At 38.0% G+C, this 20936-nt stretch overlaps 2 protein-coding genes across 4 annotated transcripts in view; one reads left to right on the forward strand and one right to left on the reverse strand.

Moving 5' to 3' along the window:
- INPP5F (inositol polyphosphate-5-phosphatase F) overlaps window positions 1–6288 on the forward strand; it is an 88338-nt gene extending 82050 nt beyond the window's left edge. For both annotated transcript variants that reach the window (XM_061162777.1, XM_061162778.1), the window contains exons 17-20: window positions 914–987; window positions 1465–1593; window positions 2167–2254; window positions 4031–6288. In XM_061162777.1, coding sequence (XP_061018760.1) covers window positions 914–987; window positions 1465–1593; window positions 2167–2254; window positions 4031–5186 — 1447 coding nt within the window. In that variant the 3' untranslated portion in view covers window positions 5187–6288. The remainder of the gene's footprint in view (window positions 1–913; window positions 988–1464; window positions 1594–2166; window positions 2255–4030) is intronic.
- A 600-nt stretch (window positions 6289–6888) lies between these two features.
- The window catches only part of MCMBP (minichromosome maintenance complex binding protein), a 35682-nt gene continuing 21634 nt past the window's right edge, over window positions 6889–20936 (reverse strand). Inside the window, exons 8-16 of one of the 2 annotated variants that reach the window (XM_061162783.1) lie at window positions 19459–19559; window positions 18221–18393; window positions 17729–17852; window positions 16422–16539; window positions 14622–14787; window positions 13574–13707; window positions 12503–12667; window positions 9349–9437; window positions 6889–8757 (exon numbers count right to left, since the gene is read on the reverse strand). In XM_061162783.1, the coding sequence (XP_061018766.1) occupies window positions 8631–8757; window positions 9349–9437; window positions 12503–12667; window positions 13574–13707; window positions 14622–14787; window positions 16422–16539; window positions 17729–17852; window positions 18221–18393; window positions 19459–19559 (1197 nt within the window). In that variant the 3' untranslated portion in view covers window positions 6889–8630. Of the gene's footprint in view, window positions 8758–9348; window positions 9438–12502; window positions 12668–13573; window positions 13708–14621; window positions 14788–16421; window positions 16540–17728; window positions 17853–18214; window positions 18394–19458; window positions 19560–20936 lie in introns of both variants that reach the window. The other variant, XM_061162782.1, reaches the window with a different exon arrangement.

Raw genomic sequence — 20936 nt, forward strand, 5'->3', positions numbered from 1 at the left:
AACCCCTTTATCTTACATAATTGTTACATCACTCTTTTATCAATTTGAAAATGTGATTTTAGAGTTATTTATAGTCAGTGTATTTTTATAAAAGTGTTGAGTATTTGTTAGTATCTCCTACAGATCTCAAGTTCTGATGTATTCTACATATTTTTACTGTCATTGACCATATACCATGACTTTTTACTATGATACCATAGTTCAGTGTTTCCCCATTGTTAGGCATTAAAATACTTTTATATTTTTTGCTATGATGAATGAGACAGCTGTGTGCAGATAATTGTGTATGTGTACACATGCACTTCTCTGATTCTAAGGATATGATGAACTATGACTTTTTATGCCTTAGAAATGACACCCAGTTAACAATGCCACTAGCAGAAATACAAGTAGTTCGTCACAGCCTTAACCAGAATTATTTTTTTCAAATACACAGTCACTTTCTTTTTGGTCTGGTATGAACTGTCATTTTTCAGTCCTTGGCCCAGGTGCCTATTGGCATTGATCATTTTCTATTTGGGATATCAGATTTATCTGCCAAATCAGGAATATGTAGCTTCAGTATGTGTTTTGCTTTCCTTTTAGGTTAAGTTTTAGGCTTGTTGGTTTTAGTTTTTGTAAGAGCTTTTGTAAAACTGAATTTAATTTTGCTTTGTAATTGATTTCTTTTAGTGTAAGATCTATACACTGATTTTCATTTAGCTATTGAACTATATATATATATATGTGTGTGTATATATATTATATATATAACACTTCATCTAGTTTTTAAAATATTTAACTCTTTACCCCAGAATGTATTGTGTTGTGGAAGACTTTACCTGCATAATGGTTGTTGCTGTTATGCCTCAGCTGACCAGCCAAATGTGCTTTTGATTTTAATCCTCTTCTTATTCCCTTTCCCTTTGTCTAGTTATGATGATGAAGTTGACAAAGTAAACCAGTATCAACGGCTAAGTCTAGAAGACCTGGAAAAAATAGAAATAGGTAAATTTTTAAGATACTAACCAGGTCATAGAAAGCAAATACTGTTTCTTGCAAGAGTGGGTTGTTCCTTAAGCAACTGGTATAACATCTTATTGGAATCAGAAAGGAGTGGTCTAAGTGTAGTCCATTTCTTAAGATTCCCTTCTATATTTTAGAGATGAGTGGTGGATATAGTCTAATAATAATTGTTTCTTTCATTACTTGTCCTGTGAAGATCAAGCCTGGGGTCTAGAAAGTTTAAATATTTGAGACTGAAGAATTTTTATTTATAGTCTTATTAGACCAAGTCATTATGATAAGTGTGTGTGCTTATTCAGATGAATAAAAGTGCTAAATGATTGATGACTCAATCATCAATGTTTTAAAGATCAGTATTTTGAAGTATTTTGGATAATATAAAAAATATCAGTATTTTGAAGATACAGAAGAAAATGAATGTTATGTGAAAGATTAACATATATTCATTTGGGTCTTTAGGTCCTGAACCCACTCTTTTTGGTAAGCCAAAGTTCTCCTGCATGCGATTGCACTATAGATATAAAGAAGCAAGTGGCTATTTCCACACACTGAGAGCTGTAATGCGCAACCCAGAAGAGGATGGAAAAGGTAATAGAGATGAAAGTATTCAGTTCTAACTTATCTGCTTTTATAAGCCCAAGTGGAACTGGGGACTGTACATACCATTATACAAGTGAGTGATCAGGAGAAATACCTTTGTGATTTGAGATCTTGAAATAGCAGCTTTGTTCCCAGCAGTGCAGGGACACTGAATCGAAGAGAGTCTGGGCAAGGGACTCTTGTGGGAACTCTCAGTATGTTTGGCCATTTGAGTGTGATGGCTTTCCCTGCCACATCCGCCTCCTGGATAATAGTCAGGGACAATGCCTGTCTTGTTCGCGCCCCTTGTCTTGGTGTCTGGCACAGTGTTTGGACAGATTAGAGTTCCCGAATAAACTTTTAATTCCAATTGATTTGGTTCCTTTGTGGTTCATTTAGTTTTCTGTTAACATTTTAGAACATTTTGAATTAGTGAGGGGAGTGAAGAACAAGTAGTATGTTTCTGTAAGTTATAACAAGCTATTATTAGAAGATTAAAAATTCCATTTAGAGTTCTGAGTTAGAACTGCTAGTTTTTAAATGTTTTTGATAAAGTGGCAAGCAATTACATTTGGGTTTCAGACACCCTTCAGTGCATTGCGGAGATGCTGCAGATCACCAAGCAAGCCATGGGATTAGATGTACCTATAATAGAGAAAAAGCTTGAGAGGTAAGTATACCACTTTGCACAGAAGTGTCTTTTATTCTCCAGAGAAAATTAAAGTTTTACTTCTTTTAAAGTATCTGCAAAAAGGAGAGAAATCACATTATGATATTGTGTTGATTAATTTAGAGGGGGAAGGATCATATTTTTATGGATCAAAAAGTAATAATTTTGTTTAAATTATGGCCAAAAGTGATGTTTTAAAACTCCTGAGAGGGAGCATTCAAATTTAAATAACGTTTTAGAGAGAATAACCAGCCAGTATATTTTAAACACTAGGTTTTTTAATTTGGGGAAAGAAAGCATATAAACAAATTATTTTACATTTTAAATTTGTGGGTTTTCCAACTAATGAGGTTTTAAGGTCCAAATTTCACTAGAAAGGAGAACAATCTGGTCATCTAGAGAAAAATTGTTCAGTCTTCTGTTAGAAATAATTATTTCAGTAGCTTTTTTATTTTTTTATTTATTTATTTCATTTATTTTTATTAGTTGGAGGCTAATTACTTTACAGTATTGAAGTGGGTTTTGTCATACATTGACATGAATCAGCCATGGAGTTACATGTATTCCCCATCCTGATCCCCCCTCCCACCTCCCTCTTCAGTCGCTTTTTTAAAAAGCAGTAGTGTATTCAATAACTCCTTAACATGATTTTTATGAAATATTCTCATGACCAGTGATCCTGTATGACCTGTGTATTGAGATGTGTGGTAAATAGGACTGCCTTTTTTTCTCATTTTTCGCAGCCAGGAGGGCTGGCTAAGGAGAAAACACTAAGTTATTTATGTTAAATGTCCCAAGTCTTCTCAAATTCAGATAACCCATGGGAAACAAGGAAATGGAGCTCCTTCCCCTCCCTTCTCTGCCTGAATTCAAGCAAAGTGCAATGTGTGTAGAGCGGCTTTAGTTAAAATGCTGTAAATATCCATTTATAGTCAGTCCTTTGCTGGTGGTTTAGATCGTGGATGTGGTGGATCTATGCTCCCCCAAATTGTAGTGAGTCACCACATATGGCTGTTTTGAAATGTGATTAGTTCAAATTTTGGGTGTGAGGTTTTTTTGGGAAACAAATTCTCAGAATAATGCAAAAACAGAGGTGGAGGCTACCGTTAGGCTTCCCTGCCTCCTCCCCTGCTCCCCCTCCTCTCTGAATGCCAGGGAGAACAGTTGAAGGAAGCTTGCCATCACAAATGAGGGTCAGTTGTAGACAGAATGTCTGGTCCAAGAGAACTCAGCATAACTCATCCAGTTACTGTGAAGAGCTTCCGGAGGTGGGATGAAGATACTGTGGAGGTGGTGTTCCTCCAGAGTGGTTCTTCAGTACCCCACGTGGCCTGCTTGAGAAAGAAGACAGCTCAAGCGGGAGATGTCAGTGGCCTGCTTGCTTGGACCTGGGGTTAAGGTCACATAGCATGTCACCTGTTCCCTCTCAGTGCCTGCGGATGGCTCATCAGTGTCACTTAACAAAGGCTTCTGCTGCCCTGTTATAAAATGCTCTTCATTGGCTGTGTCAGACTTCAGTTTGAGAATTAATCATCTCTTAATACTAATTATGTGTTGAAATGACAAATAAAATTGTATATAAAATTGTATATAGCCCACGTTTGTATTGGACATTAATGCTCTAGCATCAAGTCCAAGGAGTTATCTAGATTTATCATTTAGCAGTATGCTACTTTTAAGGAATTGAGACCAACTTGCGTTTTCACTTACATTAATAATTGGAACTGCCATATTGGATTCCATGGGAAATTAACTTTTTTCTTTTCTAATCTGTAGGAAGAGCAGTAAACCTCATGAAGACATCATTGGCATCAGATCTCAAAACCAAGGCTCTTTGGCCCAGGGAAAAAAATTTTTAATGAGCAAATTTTCATCTCTAAATCAAAAAGTGAAACAGACCAAATCCAATGTAAACATTGGCAATCTACGAAAGCTAGGAAACTTCACAAAACCTGAAATGAAAGTTAACTTTCTAAAACCAAACTTAAAAGTAAATCTTTGGAAATCAGATAGTAGTCTTGAAACCATGGAAAACACAAGTGTGATGGATAATAAAGCCCAGGCAGAGTCAGAAGGGGAAATGTCTTCAGATAATGACTCATATCACTCTGATGAATTCCTTACAAATTCCAAGTCTGATGAAGACAGGCAGCTAACTAACTCTTTAGAGAATGTAGGGCCAATAGACTATGTTCTTCCTAGTTGTGGTATTATTGCTTCAGCACCTCGATTAGGCAGTCGATCCCAGTCTGTTAGCAGCACTGATATCAGTATTCATGTTCCTTCAGAGGTTACTATTGCTCATGACAATGGGCTTGGAAAAGGCCACGAGTCTTCTTTGAAGAAAAGTCCTTCTGCTGACAACATACACACATTGACTGGCTTTGCCAAGCCTGTGGATATTTACTGCCACAGATTCGTTCAAGATGCACAAAACAAAATGACCCAGCCGTCTGAAACCAGCTCTGTTTCTCAGCAAGCTAGTGAGGAAGGAAATCAAATGACCAATCAAGTTTCTAGTGAAGAAACTCCGTTTGAATCGACGGAACAACTACCTTCTCGACCTTCTCAATTAGATGTGTCTTTTTCTGCAGCAGGCCCACAGTTTTTGTCAGTTGAAGCAGTGCATTCAGTTGTATCTCAAAAGACCCCCGGCTCTGAATCTGGCATGCTTGAACTTGAGAGAGGGCTTCATGTAACTCCTTCTCCTTCAGAGAGCTGTAGCAGCAGAGCAGTCTCTCCTTTTGCAAAGATTCGGAGTTCTATGGTCCAGGTTGCTAACATTACGCAGGCTGGGTTAACCCAGGGGATAAACTTTGCAGTGGCAAAGGTTCAGAAGAGCCCTGCAGATCCTGAAGTAGTTAATGAAGTCCAGCAAAATGAACTTAAAAATATGTTTACACAATGCCAGACACGAATAATTCAGATTTAGTTTTTAGTCACACAGAATCCTGTGGCTTTTATTTAACCCCCTCAAAAAAAGAGGTGTCACAGAGCGTGTACTATATATGAATCTAGGGATCACAAATTCTAATTATGTTAGTTTGGAAAGGTTTTAAAAGACTGAACCTGAACAGATTTCCAAATTTGAGAGCTAGGATAGTGGAAGCGCATCATCCTAGAATAGGACCTAAGTAGCTTATACACTACAGAGCAGTTTGTTTCTTCACAAGTAATTCAGGAATAGATGACTTTGGGACATCATAATATGAAACCTTTTGAAGTGGGGTGGGTGGGTAGAATGTATGAAGTAGACTCAAAGGGTGGACATGGATCCTTTTAGATGAGTAGCATTGTTCATAAGTGTTACTGTTCTGTCAGCTCATTTCTGTGTGTTAACCGCTACAAGGTAAATTCTTAGTGACTCTTAAGTGTTACTAGTATGGAGAAGCATTTTAATGTAAAAACTATTGGTTTAATTTTTGATGACTTAACCATTCCCTACAGAGTTAGGGCTAATGGCATTGGAGTCAAGGAATGTATGCCCGTTTGATCCTAATTTCCCCCACATTCTACTTAAGTAAATTTAAAATATTCCTACCTTGTACACCCCAAAGTCTAAGAGCATTTAAGACCTGTCTGCCATGAAACCTGAGATATCAGATGTGAATACCAGCACCTATTAATTTTGTTCTCTCTTCAGAAATGCTAAAAATATACACATTGGATACTAGTAAAGCTTGAAAGAAGTTTTCAAGTTGTAACTTTTTGCAAGGTGCAGTCTATAACATCTTGTATAGGCTCTCAAAACTACTGGAAATTTTAGCCTGAAGCACGACTGTAACGTTGACCATGTGGAACCAGGGCCTTGTCTGTAAGCCCATACAGTAAGAAAGTTGCACATCTTATTCCAAACAAGTATTGGTTTGTCTGGTATCTTTACAGCCTTACTCTGTTGAAGTGATTGACTCTCAGCTAAACATTATGTCTGTTTTAACTTTGATAAGTATTTCCACTTTTGTTATTTATTAGTGGTATCTTTTTTTGAAGTGTCAGATGTTGTGACTATTTAAAATAAAATATCATTAAGACAATGTGTATGAGAATTCCTTGAATAACATTTTGAAGATAAGGGTTTGATAGAAGTCAGACTGAAGAATTCAGAAGCAAAGGTTACTAAGTTAGCTATAACAAACTCTTTGTCCCAGCCTTTCCAAATACTTCATTCTTAAAGTGTTATGATTTTAAAAAGCTAAACATCAAAACTGAACATGAAGTCTCTTACTGTCTTGTCTTAAAACTATTAAGGTGTCTTACAACATGAGAGAAAATAAAGTCAAGGTCAGGTGATAAAAATGTATTTTAAGCTCCAAGGAAATTAATTCCACAGAGGTTTTTGAAAACTAAAATTAAGGAGGTGATGTTTAAATCCAGTCAGGGTAATATAGATGCCTAGTCAGTTTCCATGTGTTTCAAATCAGGTTAATACTTCATTAGATCAACAAATTGTCCCCATGGAGAAAAGGACTTCTGAAGCCCGGAGTACCAATCTCTTACCTGAGTGGGCCCTCCGGGTGGGGGGGACACCATGCTGTATCCTCTCATACTGAAGTTTATCTCTGGTAATGATTTTCCACACAGAAGATCACATGGGGTGAGTCTCATAATTCATGAAAAACAGCCCAAAGTACTAGTAATTTGGTAATTTTATTTATTTGAAAGAGGGTTTTCCTCTCAGGGGAACTTTTCTGTAAGACCAGGCAAATGATGCACTTCTCTTTGGTAAATTACAGTCCACATTGGCACAGTAAACACAAGGTGACTAATCTACTCTGTTGAAGTTTATTCTCACAAGTCCAGCTGAGCCTTTATTCCTAAAAGTTTAAGGAAAGTCTAGTCTACCAGTTATAAAAATGAAAACCAATTAGAATTCTAAGTATAAACAGGTTATTTACATTAGTTTATAAAAATAGATTTGAGTTTAGGAAAAGTTAAAGAACTAGTAATTTCCACTTCAGTTCATGAGGCATAGTAGATTGCTCCATTTTCAAGGCTGACCCTGTTTTCTTAGTTTAGGCCTCGGACCAGGGGGATGCCAAATTTAAGTAATCATTTAACTGATCTCTAATGTTTCTATGTTACTGACTAAAGAAACTAATTTTTATATGTAACCAGTGGTAGCTTAAAAAAGTAACGTTCTAACCTTTCCAAAGATTCTGGATGCCACAATTACACTACTGTGTTGTATCAATTTGCTTTAGCTATGGATAATATTTTTGTTCCTTTAAAAATTTGTTAAAACTGTAATTTGGTGATAACCTACCTACATACAATTTTATCAGGGCATTCTTGGACTAGCAGATAATGTTAGTTGATCTAATACATCTGGAACTAATGGATAAACATGTAAGAAGTTCAAAATGCAAGGTAATCATCAAAGCAACTAAATGACATTTATTAGGAAAAGAATAAAAACCCATTTTTTTCTGAAGAAGGCATTTTTTAAAAAGTTAAATTATTTTGTTCTCTTCCTCTTTGGGCAAAACAACTTCACAGGGCAGGCAGCATTCCCTTTAAGTGAGTGCCATAAACAGTGGTTCCCAAATGCACTGGAGTGAAATGAGAAAAATAAGGACAATTATAGTGGGTTTTTTTCCCTTCCAAAAAAGCTACATTTATTCCATTTAAAGGACTCTCTCTTGTTCTGAGACTGCTCTTTTATAGGGAAAAAAAGGTGATAATACAGTGACTTCTTTCAGATTACTTGGCAAAATAAATTGGCAACTCTCAATCCCCCACAATTTTTGGAAATGTTACTAGTCCATGAAACCCAAAAGTCCGGGAACCACTGCCATTTAAAGACTTGCTTTGCATGTTGTTAACTATTAAATAAATGGAAAAAAAGTGTGGTCAAATGTCTGGGAAATGATACTACATATGTGAATTAATGGCAAGTATGCTCCATTCCCCAAACTTGGACCACTATACATATTCAGATCCACTGTTCATTGGAGAGACAAAAATCTGAAGTGAACAATTCCTTTGACTTTGGAATTGCAACAGTTTTCTTCAAATGATGTTCACATTTCTTATTTCAACAGAGTCTGGCCTATGACTTAGCTGAAGCCAAGGAAACTAAGGAAATGTATATCAGCAACATCATCAATATTAAACTTTTAATATCAAATACATTTTTATACATTGTTACTAATTTATATAATTATAAAACAAAATTCAAAAGCTCCATAAAATCAGTAAGGTAAAAGCCCTTACTGAATATTATATAAACTTTAGATGTTACCAGGCATGATTTCAGGAAAAGTCATCGGTTTCTTTGATACAAATTATCTACAAAACAATGTGATATAAATGGTATTTGAATTTTACAATAATGTGGCTACAATTTGCCCATTACTCTTTAATAGGTGTCAGACCTTTAAAGTTCATTTCCGTTGACACATTTCTGCTGTTGAAGCCTGGCTCTTCTTAAAGACTCCAGCTGCTTGGCTCTTAGCCATCGTTCTCTTGACAGCGTAGTCTGACCAGCACTGAGAGACAGAAACCTGGTTTGAAATATGGAAACAAATTAGACTCTAGACCTAGAATAAGGCCTTTAAAAATGTGGGAGACAAGACCATCTGTTAGCTACCCAACTCAACAGCCAAGTTAAGACTTCTGCAGAGGAATCCTTTCAGAGTCAGATTGGGAGGGTGAGCCCCTCTTTGAGTGGGGCTTCCCTGGTGGCTCAGATGGTAAAGAATCTGCCCACAATGCAGGAGACTAGGGTTCGATCCCTGGGTCAGGAAGATCCTCTGGAGAAGAGAATGGCTACCCACTCCGGTATTCTTGACCGGAGAATTCCATGGATAGGGCAGCCTGGCAGGCTACAGTCCACGGGGTTGCAAAGAGTCAGACACAACTGCGTGGCTAATACTTTCACTTTCTTCCCTTTGAGTGGAGAACAAGGAGCATGCCTTGTCCACTGAAGTGATCTCTGGCCAAATGTAATTCCCCCTCCGTGAGCCATTTCACAAAGGGGTTTTTAGAAGGGAACAGTTCATTTCCATTTTTATAAGTCTGCCTCAGTTTATCCTAAATAAGGAGAATTAGCCACAAGTCGCTGAAAAGGCAACAGTGGACAGGGGCTGACTCACCGAGCTACGATGAGTAACTGGTGGAGATCGTCAGCAGTGATGCTCTGAGGATCATTCTTGCGCATCTCCACAAAGTCATCTTCAACTGCCTTTATCAAAACAGTAAATGAACTTTGAAGTTATTCCTTGTGAGGAAATGATATTTGCATTTTGTAGGGAAAAGGACTCTTTTTTTTTTTTTGGGAAAAAGATTCTTTACCAAGCTAAAGTAAGATGGTCCTTGCCCGATGTGAAAATAAGGTCAGCCCTGCACCTTGGACAAATGAGACAGTATGGGTAAAAGGACCAAAAACCAACTTTACACCTAAATTATACCACTGAGGAGAGTACTGGAAACAAAATAACAAAACTCAAGACTCATTTGAGAAGGTCAGACAGACAGATACAAGCCAGCAATTTGCATAGCAAAACATGATGCCTTTAAATACAGGGAAGAGAGATGTCAGAAAAACTGGCCAAGTCAGAACCTCTGAAAACTCCCCCACCATTGAAGAGAACAAGAACGTCGGCAAAAATAATGACAACCAGCTCCTTCAATACTAGAAATTAACCAGATCCCTGAAACAAACTGGGGAGCATTTTCTCAGAGAAAGACCAAAGAACATTGTGCTTTGAGGCATTTAAATTTGCCCTATTCCCTTCCCCATCTCCAAGCAGCCGTGAAAAGTCTGGCAACCACTGGAGAGGCTGGTGTGGCTGGCGCTCTGTCAAAGCACCATTCCCAGAGAACTGTCATTACCTGACTGCCTGGTGGTTCCTAGGAAGAACACATTCGCAAGGCTGTCTTTTTTTTTTTTTAATTGAAGAATGATTGCCTTACTGTCTTGCTGTCTTTACTTGACTGTCTTGACTGGTGGTTCCTAGAAAGAACACATTCGCAAGGCTGTCTTTTTTTTTTTTTTTTAATTGAAGAATGATTGCCTTACTGTCTTGCTGTCTTTACTTGACTGTCTTGACTGGTGGTTCCTAGAAAGAACACATTCGCAAGGCTGTCTTTTTTTTTTTTTAAATTGAAGAATGATTGCCTTACTGTCTTGCTGTCTTTACTTGACTGTCTTGACTGGTGGTTCCTAGGAAGAACACATTCGCAAGGCTGTCTTTTTTTTTTTTTTAATTGAAGAATGATTGCCTTACTGTCTTGCTGTCTTTACCTGACTGGGAGCTTGTTCAGTGTGAACAGCTTGTCTCCCTGCACCCCACCCCACCCCCCACTGAGTGTTTAGCAGAAACAATCAGAAGCAGTTATCAACCACCTCAGCTGCCCCAGACACTGGATAGTAGATGGGGCAAACAGCAGGCTAACCAAAACCATCAAAAAGAAAATTGAGGCATGAAATGTCCGTATATCCATCCCCTGACCACCAGGAATTTACAAGGCCATACACGTGACAGGGCTGTGCATGTGCTCAGGAGATGAGCCTGAGAAGGCAGGCCATAAGCTCTTTCCTCAACAGCCTTGAGGTTCTGTGCAAGCAGAACGCAAAGGCTAGGGCAGAGCTGTAAACTGCATGGCTGAGTGCTGAAGATTTGCCCCACCATGGACACAGAGGCCTTTGGCTTATACTGGGAGACTGCTTGCAGGCATCTAAGGAAATTAAATTTCTCTCCAATCACTGACCACTGAACTAACCGAGGGAGACTTCTGTGCCCACATACAACTAAGAATACAGACTTTTAGAAATCAATTCAGAAAAGTCACTAAACAACAAACAACAATGACAAACCCTAAGGCAGGGGAGAATCTGCCAGAGCAGAGGTGCCAGATTATATTATTTAAAGCACCAGGCTTTCAACACAAAAACTGGAAGACATACAAAGAAACAAGAATGCCTGGCCCGCTTCGTGGGAAAGTCTTGAGGAAACCGAAACATTGGAGTTACTACACGAAGACCTTAAATCAGCTATTTTAAATATATTCAAAGAACTAAAGGGAGCCAGGAATAAAGAACTGAAGGCATGAGAATATCAAATAGAAGATATCAATAAAGAGAAATTATTTAAAAAGCAAACAGATTCTGAAGTTGAAAAATACACCTTAAATTAAAAATTCACTTGAAAGGCTCAACAGCAGAATTTAACTGGCAGAAGATTCAGAGTATCTGTAGACAGGATGACCAAGATTATCTGAACAGAGTCTCAAAGACCTGTGGGACGCATCGGGTGTACCACATACATACCTGGAAATGCCAGGGAGGAGGGAGAAAGGGGAAGGAAGAAACTTAAATAATGGTCAAATTTTTACCAAATGTCTTGAAAACTTCCTCAAAATGTGCATTAATCTGCATATCCAAAAAACTCAATAAACTGCAAGTAAGATAAACTCAGAGATCCACATCTAGACACATCACAGCTCAACGGTCAAAAGCCAGAGAGAATCTTCAAACGACAAGAGAAAAATGACTCAGTAATGTACAAAGAATCCTCTCACTGGAAACTGACTTCTTATCACAAAGTCCAAAAGGCAGCTGGAGGAATTACTCAAAGTGCTGAAAGAACAAGCCTATGAACTAACAATTCCACACCCAGCATATTTAAGTTGACTTTCAAAAATTAAGGAGAAATTAAAACATTCCCAGATAAGCAAAAACTCAGAATTTGTCACAAGCATATCTCCCTTACAGAAAAACCCTGAGAAATATCCAAATTCTCCAGGTTGAAGTGAAAGTAACTCGAATCCATGTGAAGATCACTGGTAAGGGTATCCACACAGGTAAATACAAAAGGTAGTATAAATGTCTTTATAAAGACAACTGCATAAAGCAATAATTATAAATGTGTTGACAGACATACAATATAAAGAGGTAATCTGAATGATAATAAAGCACAAAGGAAGGAATGGAATTATGAAGGATTAAAGCTTTTGCATACTATTATAAGTAAACTGGCATTAATCCTAAATTAATCCCCGATTATCATAATTAAGATGTTAATAGCTCCCAAGGCAACTACTAACGAAAAAAAATTTATATCATAGAAGACAAAATTAAAGTTGTACACTAGTAATATCTATTTCAAACAAAAGACAGTACAGAGGAACAAAAGGCATTATGACACAGAAAACAAATAGCAAAATTACCTTATCGGTAATTACAGTAAATGTAAATTGATTATTCCAATTAAGACAGAGAAATCCTTTGTTTTAACCCAAACACACCTTGGTTATTTCATCAGAGATGCTATAATCCAGGAACCTCAAAAGGGTCAGGTAGATGCGGAATTTATTCAGGACAGAGGGCAGCACTGCTGAGAGAAGGCTGTTCATGTACTCCTCCATGTTTGGTGGCATTAGCTGTGGCTGTAAGTGGATCTGGCAGTCTGCCTAAAAAGAGAAACAGCACACAGTATTTTCCAAGTTCCTAAATTAATCTAAATTTTCAGGGGATGCTTCAGCTCTATCAGATCCCTGAGGGAAATAGGAAATATGATTTATTATTAGGGGGATGTCACTTTTTAATATTAATTTATGTGCACTGTAACTACCCAGCAATAATTACCAAAGCTAGCCTTTTCTTGGTTACTTTTGTTTCCTCAGTGGTATCAGTAAGCATATAGAGAGCGCATCTGTACAAAGTGGCTACTTAAAATGTTTTAGATGTTTCCTTCGTCATGGACTATGTTCTCTGTATCTTACTGAACTGTATTTCTAGACACCACATAAAGCAAATCACACTTTCACCACAGAAACTCACCACTGGGCCACCTTGTTCTCATTCACAGGCAGTTCCTCATACATCACGGGTGAGCACATTATATAGAGCTGCTAGATGTCTTTCAAGCAACTGGGCATAATTTCTCATCATAAAAAGACTCAAAAGTAAAAGTGCTCTTCCATGAAGTGCTGAAGTAACTACCAGGCTGATTAGCAACATTCTAAATGGAACTCTCAAATATTTCTCACGAGAGATTGGCAGAAAACAGTGGAACAGAGGCAACAAGAACCAAGGTCTGTATGTTAATCAGGCAATTTACAGACAGCTTCTGCTTTCTCTGCCCACATGTGGGGGTTTCTGCTGCCAACAGCTTTCTCTCCTTGCCTTGTGATTTTCTTTCTAGATACGAGGTGTTTACCCCAGAGAACCAAAATATTCAATTTCCTCATTAATAATCAGCAGCCACAATTTTGAAACAAGTTTAGCTTATTAATAATAAGCAGTGCCAAGAAACAAAGCTAAAGTCCAGATCTCTTTGCAGTAACTGCCCTCCATTTCAAAGTGACCCTTCGTACCGGCAGGAGCGATCTCCCCTCTGAAGTAATAAAAACATTAATGTTGCAGGGAAATTCCATCTGGTGGTAGCTGAAGTCATAATCCACCTTCTGCCAAGTTATTAGGTTGCTCAGGGCAGTCACATTATGAACACCTACAAAAGCAAGAAAATAATTTTTCAGTCGCTTGATTTTAATTACTTAGTTTTGCTGACATTGATAATAAGACAGGAGATTTCTACTGCTTTAAAAAAGTATGAGAGGCACTGTCCAATTTTCTAAATGACCATTAACTAAGAGGGTTCACAGACAATATTTGTCGAGACAGATAAAACATATTTTTGGAGCCAAGATTCCCCACCCACCCACCCAAATTTATCATCAAGCATCTGGTGTGCATTTAGACATAAAATAATTCCCAATAAGATTACTTTATATGTGATGTGTTCACAGGGCTAAAATAATCTGGCAGGACCAAAATGATTTTTATACAGAGATGAGGTTATTGATTTATACTCATTTTTGCCTTAATTCTACCCAGTCTAACACTGCTTTTTCTACGTTTACCTCTTGAACTGATGACTAGCAAAGTGTCTTCTGCATTCTCATTTGAGCACAGGTAAAGCAATCTGCTTTCTTATAATTTCATAACATGTTCCATAACATTTAGTTCAAGCCATTTGATCTACTAAATATTTTGACTATTTGGAAAAAATGTTTAATCACATTGGTTGGTGGAAAAATGTTTTATTAGTTCTACTAATAAATGTTACTTCTACAACTTTTCTTTTGAGATAATATAGGACTAAAGGCACCCTTGCAGCCTTTAAAAAGCTATGTTACTTCCTTGTATCATGGTACAATGTTCATACCATCATAAAACATAGCTGATGTACACAACTTTTTTGTTTACCATATAAGCTTTAACTAAATTCACAGAGCAAGCCTTTATCTCAAGTATCTGTGAAGTGTGAATCTGCCCTTGTTCACAGTTATATTTTTAGAAAACCATTACCCAGCCTGGCCTTGCTGGGACCTAGACACGGTGGGGAAGCGCCCGTGCACACACCTGGTGTGTCCAGCTGCCCCTGCTCCAGGAGAGTCTCGTCAATTACAAGCGAAGTGTTGCTGGGCAGCTGCAGGAGCCCGCTGACCAGGCGATTGGCTGCGTAGTCTTTGTGGGGAATGAACTTCAGGTGGTTCATGTTCTCGATGGTCATCTGCAGACGGAAAGACTGCAAAGAGACGTTTTCTATCAGTGAGTTTCCCTCTTTTAAGAAAATATGTATTTGGAGTTAAACACTACCTTTTATATGGAAAGAAAGATCTTACGCAGTTTCTAAGGGAGTAGGCTCATGGTTTCTGGAGCGCTCAGAAACAAAAATTTCTACATCCTAAGGAAGAATTTCTCCGATTCTATAAGCTACTTTATTCTCAAATGTCCTGTTCAGTATTCCTGGAGAATAATTTTTATTTTACTAGTGAACCAGAAGCAAATCATAGACAACTGAGATATATATTGGTATATGTATCTCAAATACCTAGAGGTTTAAAAAAAAAGATATCGCCAGAAGCTTGCTAAGACCCGTTTATGGGGTCCCATGAAGTCAAAATCCCGGATAAAAGATCCATTCAGTGTGCAAGAGAGATTAACGAATTTACGACAGCAAGGCATAAGCTCACTGATCAGATCTCAGATTTCACACTCCCAACTCTTTTTGAAGAAAATACCGCTCACTGATCAGATCTCAGATTTCACACTTCCAACTCTTTTTGAAGAAAATACCACATGGACAGTTTTCATTCAGTATCAGAATATCCAAAAAGAACATCTACAGTTATCTGAAAAGGCTGTTAAAACAGTCCTTCCTTTGCCAACTACTTTTCATCTGTGTGAGGCCAGCTTTCCTTCGTATATTTCAGTCAAAACATCATGTTACAATAGACTGAATGTAGAAACAGATACACCAATGCAGCTGTCCATTAACCCAGACACTACAGAGACTGGCAGAAATTTAAAACAATGTCACTTTTATCACTGATACTTTTTTTTGTTTGGGAAAAACAGCTATTTTCACAAAAACATTTTACTTATGTTCATATATAATTGATTTGTTTTCAATGACTATCTTAGTATGTTTTTAATTTCTAACATGGTAAACTGAGGATACAAACAATCCACACAAACAATATCTTTTTGAGTCCTCAATGATTTTTTAAGTGTAAAGTAAGTCAAGGAGAGTGAGGAATGCTGGTCTATTTGGTCTATTGCTGTGTTTCTTAAGGGCCCAGAAGACACTGAATAAACACTGGTTAAATGAATGATCTACTTCAGTCTCTGAAATTTCCAAAGTAAGGTGTGATCAGCATTGCCAGGCACACAACTAATCAGAAGCTATTCCCCTAAGATCCTACCACCATACAAACACTTCATTCCAGATGCCGTGGCAAATAAAGTTTAGCTTGACTTTCAAACAGGAATTAAACTTGGGCAGCAGAGATAAAGTTGTTTCCTCAACTAAAAAGAATTATACTCCTACAATTTACAGTTAATTGACATTTAAAATTTTAAAGCATACAAAGGATACCAAATTGTACAAACGAACTGGCATCAAAGGAGAGTACAATGTTAAAGGAATTACTACAGTTGTATTAACTGTTATTCAAAGAAATTCATGCTAAGGCAACAAAGGAAAAGTGAAATGTTTAGAGGTAAGTACATTGTAAATTATGAAACCGGGCAGGCTTTGTTTCCCTTTAATGAGATCTATTAAAATCTAAAAGTTAAATATTTGGGTTGCATGAAAGACCATTAGATGGACTTTTAAAGTGTACTTAGGTTTCTAACACGTGTTTATATTGATCTTACTGCTGGAACCAGATGTTGAATAATTCGATATAAGTGTTCCGTGAAGGTACTATTCCGTGGACAACCACTCAAGTTAACCGTAAATTTTCCTAGTGGAAGAACATCTCTTCTTGTATATCTAGAAAAAAATAAAAGGTATCAACCAATAAGACACTCAGGTGATTTCCTGATCTCCATCAAAAGCAAACAAAGAAAAATTAGCTTGATACTGTCATTAAAAATGAAGCAGATTACTCTGATCAGCTTTTTTTAAAAAACAGAAACAATAATGAAAATAACAGCCAATACTTAAGTGCTGGTATTGTTCTTCTACCATGTGCCAAGTACTGTTCTAAGTACTTTATCATTTAATTCCCAAACACTCTGAGGTAGGTAATATTATTTTCATTTTACAGATGAGAAATCTGAGGCATTTTATATAATATGCCCACGTTCATACAGCCATGAAGTGGTAGAGCTGGACTTGAACACAGCCAATTTGGTTCCAGTATCTATGCATTCAACCATTATGTACTACTGTCTCAAATCCTACCTTAGGAAAGATTTATTAGGACAAACATGTTTACTACAGAGTTATTTAAACAGAGAAAAACTAGGAAAGCCTAACATTTAGGGGAAAAGTACAACTGTCTATAATGAAATATACTGTACAGCCATTAACAGGCTCAAGGAGAATTATGATGGGAGAATGTTTAATATTTATTAATGATAAAAGCAAGCTAATAACCTATTCAGAATAGAACTGAGACCCAAGTAGGGAGGTATACATATGCAAACAAAAAAAGATGATATCATCAGCTACCAAAGTCTGTTAACTGATACCATCTCTAAGTGGTGAGATTACAGACAATTTCTGCTTTCTTCTTTATGCTCTTGGAACTTACTGAAGGTACACACGTTACTTTGAAATTGGAAAACAAAGAGCTATAGCGAGGTGAGAGGAAGAGGGGCTCACGTCCATCACAAGTGAGACGTGCAGCCAATGGGCCTTGCAGACACAGCCTCAGGATGTGTATAAACAGAGGACTTACAGACTGCAAAGGTGACAGGACAGCTTATCTCACTCATCAGCTAGGTTCTATACCTAGTTTTAGCTCTTAAATTTAAGGAGATTCAATCAAAATGCTACACGTGACCCTGAGAAAAGCTGTAAAAAGGAGTATCTGTGATTAGGTGTAACAGCTGTTGCACTGAACAAATAACCATCTGGTGATGAAGCCTAATAAACAAAACAAATTATCTCAGAAACCTTCCTCTTCTTTGTCCCTCTCAACAAAACACCAAACTCCCAGGAACATAGCACTTACACTGTAGAGATGAGATGTAATATAAGGTACTCAGCGGCCAAGCTGTCTCCCAGAAGGGCATGAGTGAGGAACCCAAGCAGTTCTGCTCTGACTGGAGACAATTCGGACATGAAACCGGAAACAACTGGAGAGAGAAGGGTGACCAGATTCAGCCCACACACCAGGTCCTCTCGCGCCTCTCTGGCTAAAAAGTAACTATGGACGAAGCACGGCACGTCAGCAGACAACTAGCAGGGGCTTCAAATACTGGCCCGTGAGTGATGCCAACTGCCAAGACAAGACAAGGGGGTCTATCTTTTGCGAGGGGGGGTGAGGGGGTGGGTGAGCTCATTTTAATGAAGAGAATTAACACAAAGGAAAATGGGCAAAGCGATGATGACTGCTGGAGGAACTTATCCTGATGACTGAGCATCTGACCGACAGCTTCACAAAATGCAGCTCCCGCATGCCGGGTGAGTGTCTGGGTCACGAGGTGTCAGCACTTACACTTACAGGTCTTGCTCTCCTCCTTGTTAAGGCAAGCAGGCAGTAAGGGGTTGATGTGCTGCAGCTTCTGGGCTAAGACCACATGGATTCTTGGCACTAAGGAGGCAGGAGGACTGTGTACCCTCTGTTCCTCAGCCATGTCCGTGCATTCCATCGGGTCCAGCAGCGAAGAGGCGTCCCTGCCGAGAGATGACAGAGCTTCAGTTCACAGAGGCAGCAGCTGTACACACATAAAAATAACATCCATCTCTGAAAATGAAATGAGAACTCAAGCCGAGGAAAGTTCCACCTGTACTCTGAGAAAATGCTCCTCCTCGTCATAAATTGTTACATGACAGATTTCAGGCTACCTACATATGTCATATTATGATAAATGTATATGTATGTACATGTGTGTACCAAAGGTAACAAAGTGATCAAAAAGTACTTGATCATAAGAGGCCATTGTACCTCCAGATGTGATGCACTGAGAAGAATATATCACTTTGTAGTTTTCTGCCCAAAATGCATAGCTGGACTCTAATTACAAGGAAACACCAGATAAACCCAAACGGACAGACGTCCTACAAAGTAACTGGTCTGTACTCTTCAAAAGTTTCATAAGTCTGCTCTGCCATGTGAGGACACAGCAAGAAGACAGCCATCTACAAACCAGGAAACAGGCCCTTACTAAATGCTGGTGTCTCAACCTTGGTGCCTCCGTACTACGAGAAATGAATTTCCTCATAGTGTCAAGAAAAGTGTCAATATGTGGAAGGACAGGAAAAAAAAAGAAAAGAAAAGTATCAAGGCCCTGAAGGTGTCCTTCTAAGAGCTGGAAACCACTCCAGGTTAATGCAACGAGTGATCCTATGGGTCCTGGACCAAGAAAAAGACTGTCAGAAAGAACAGCACTGAGACACTTAGTGAAATTTAGCGTGCACTGTGCTTAGCATACTATGTATTCACGGCAAATTTCCAAACTTTGTAGCTATACTCTGATTATATATGAGGGTCTTTGTTCTCAGGAAATACGGACACAGCAAGTATTTAGGATATGACATACACAACTTACTCTCAATTGTTTCCAAAAACTACATATGTATAAAAATGTATGCATATAAAAAAAAGCACAAATGAATGACAAAACAAATGGAGCGTAAGTGTTAACAACCTGTAAATCTGAATGAAGGGAAAAGGGAGTTCTTTATATAATCATCCTCCAACTTTTCTCAAAGTTTGAAATTATTTCAAAATAGACTCACCTTTCATCATTATTCAGTATACTTAGCACAGGATCCACAGAGAGTATGCCATATAACTCAAGAACATCGTTTACTTTAAAACAATCCCAGTCTTCATAGACCTAACAAGAGGCCACACAAAATCACAGTTAGGACTCAATGACATCAAAAAAGCATAAGATATTAGCCTTGAAGTAATAATAATCAGAAAATGAACCTTATAGCATCTCCTTTATTTGATAAATGGAGGCCAAGGGAGGTAAGGTTCTTACTTGAAGCCATTTTGCTAGCTAGCAAATAAGTTAACAACTAAAACACAGGACTCCTGACCAATGTCTGTTTTCCCACTACTTCAGAGAAAAGCTTTTCCCAAGGGATGAACTAAAACTAGGAACATGAATTATCTCAAAATATATTAACTACATCGAGAGAAGGGGAAAACCGAGTATTAACCTCAAACTATGCAGTATTAGGACTGACACAGACTTCAAATGGCCATGAGGCTTCTCACAATAAAAAGCCAAACCTTCAAAGCTGTCTATCAAGATGGACATTAGAAACTGTCACAGCCTCTTACTGGTGAGACCTAAGAGAAGCACAGAAGGAAAAATGCGCTAATTCTGGTTCCTATGCTGCATAGCTGAGGTACCATTTAACTTAAAACCATAACAACTAAGAATGGAAATTCTCACTGATCGTTTCTGAAACTTGTATCACTTGTTCACTGCTCACGATTAAAATACCAGAATGAGCAAGACAGGGGAACAAACTGTTAACAGATCTTCTTCTACCTTATTTTAAATCTAATTGATATGAAAAGAAAGAATGGTGAAAATAAAGCAGAAATTAGTAAGTTAGAAATGATTCAGGAAGAATATAGATGTTAATTTAAACACTGTTTCACTTCTATTTGAAATATTCATTTTTCAAAAAAAGACAATGCTGTGGTAGATAAAATAATGCCCCCTCCCTGCCATACACATATCCACATCTCACTGGAATCCTTGAATATGTTACCTGACATGTAAAAGGGACTTATATAAATTAAAGAACCTTAAGATGGGGAGATTACTCTGGACTGCATGAGTGGGCTCGATCTAATTACTCATGTCCTTAAAATTATAAAATCCTCCTACCTATGGCCAGAGGGAGATGAGACTATGAAAAAATGGTCAGAGGGCTGGCTGTACTACTGCTGACCTGCAAGATGGAGGAAGGGGTCACAAGCCTCTAGAAGCTGGAAAAGGCTGGAAGACAGATTGCCACCTGGAGTCTCCAGAGAGGAACCAGTCTTGCAGCCACTTTCATTTTATCCCCAGTGAGATTCACATTGGACTTCTGACCTAAAGCCTCTAAGCTGATAAATTTTGTTACTTTAAGCCCCATAAATCTGTGGTGATTTGTTACAGCAGCAAGAGAAAACTGGCTAATACAAATGCCAAGACTTTTCTGTTTTAATTTCGGAGACACTTAGCACATCTTTGTCAGCATCAGACCCG

This window comes from Dama dama, chromosome 15 (assembly GCF_033118175.1).
Source record: "Dama dama isolate Ldn47 chromosome 15, ASM3311817v1, whole genome shotgun sequence".
NCBI lineage: Eukaryota > Metazoa > Chordata > Mammalia > Artiodactyla > Cervidae > Dama > Dama dama.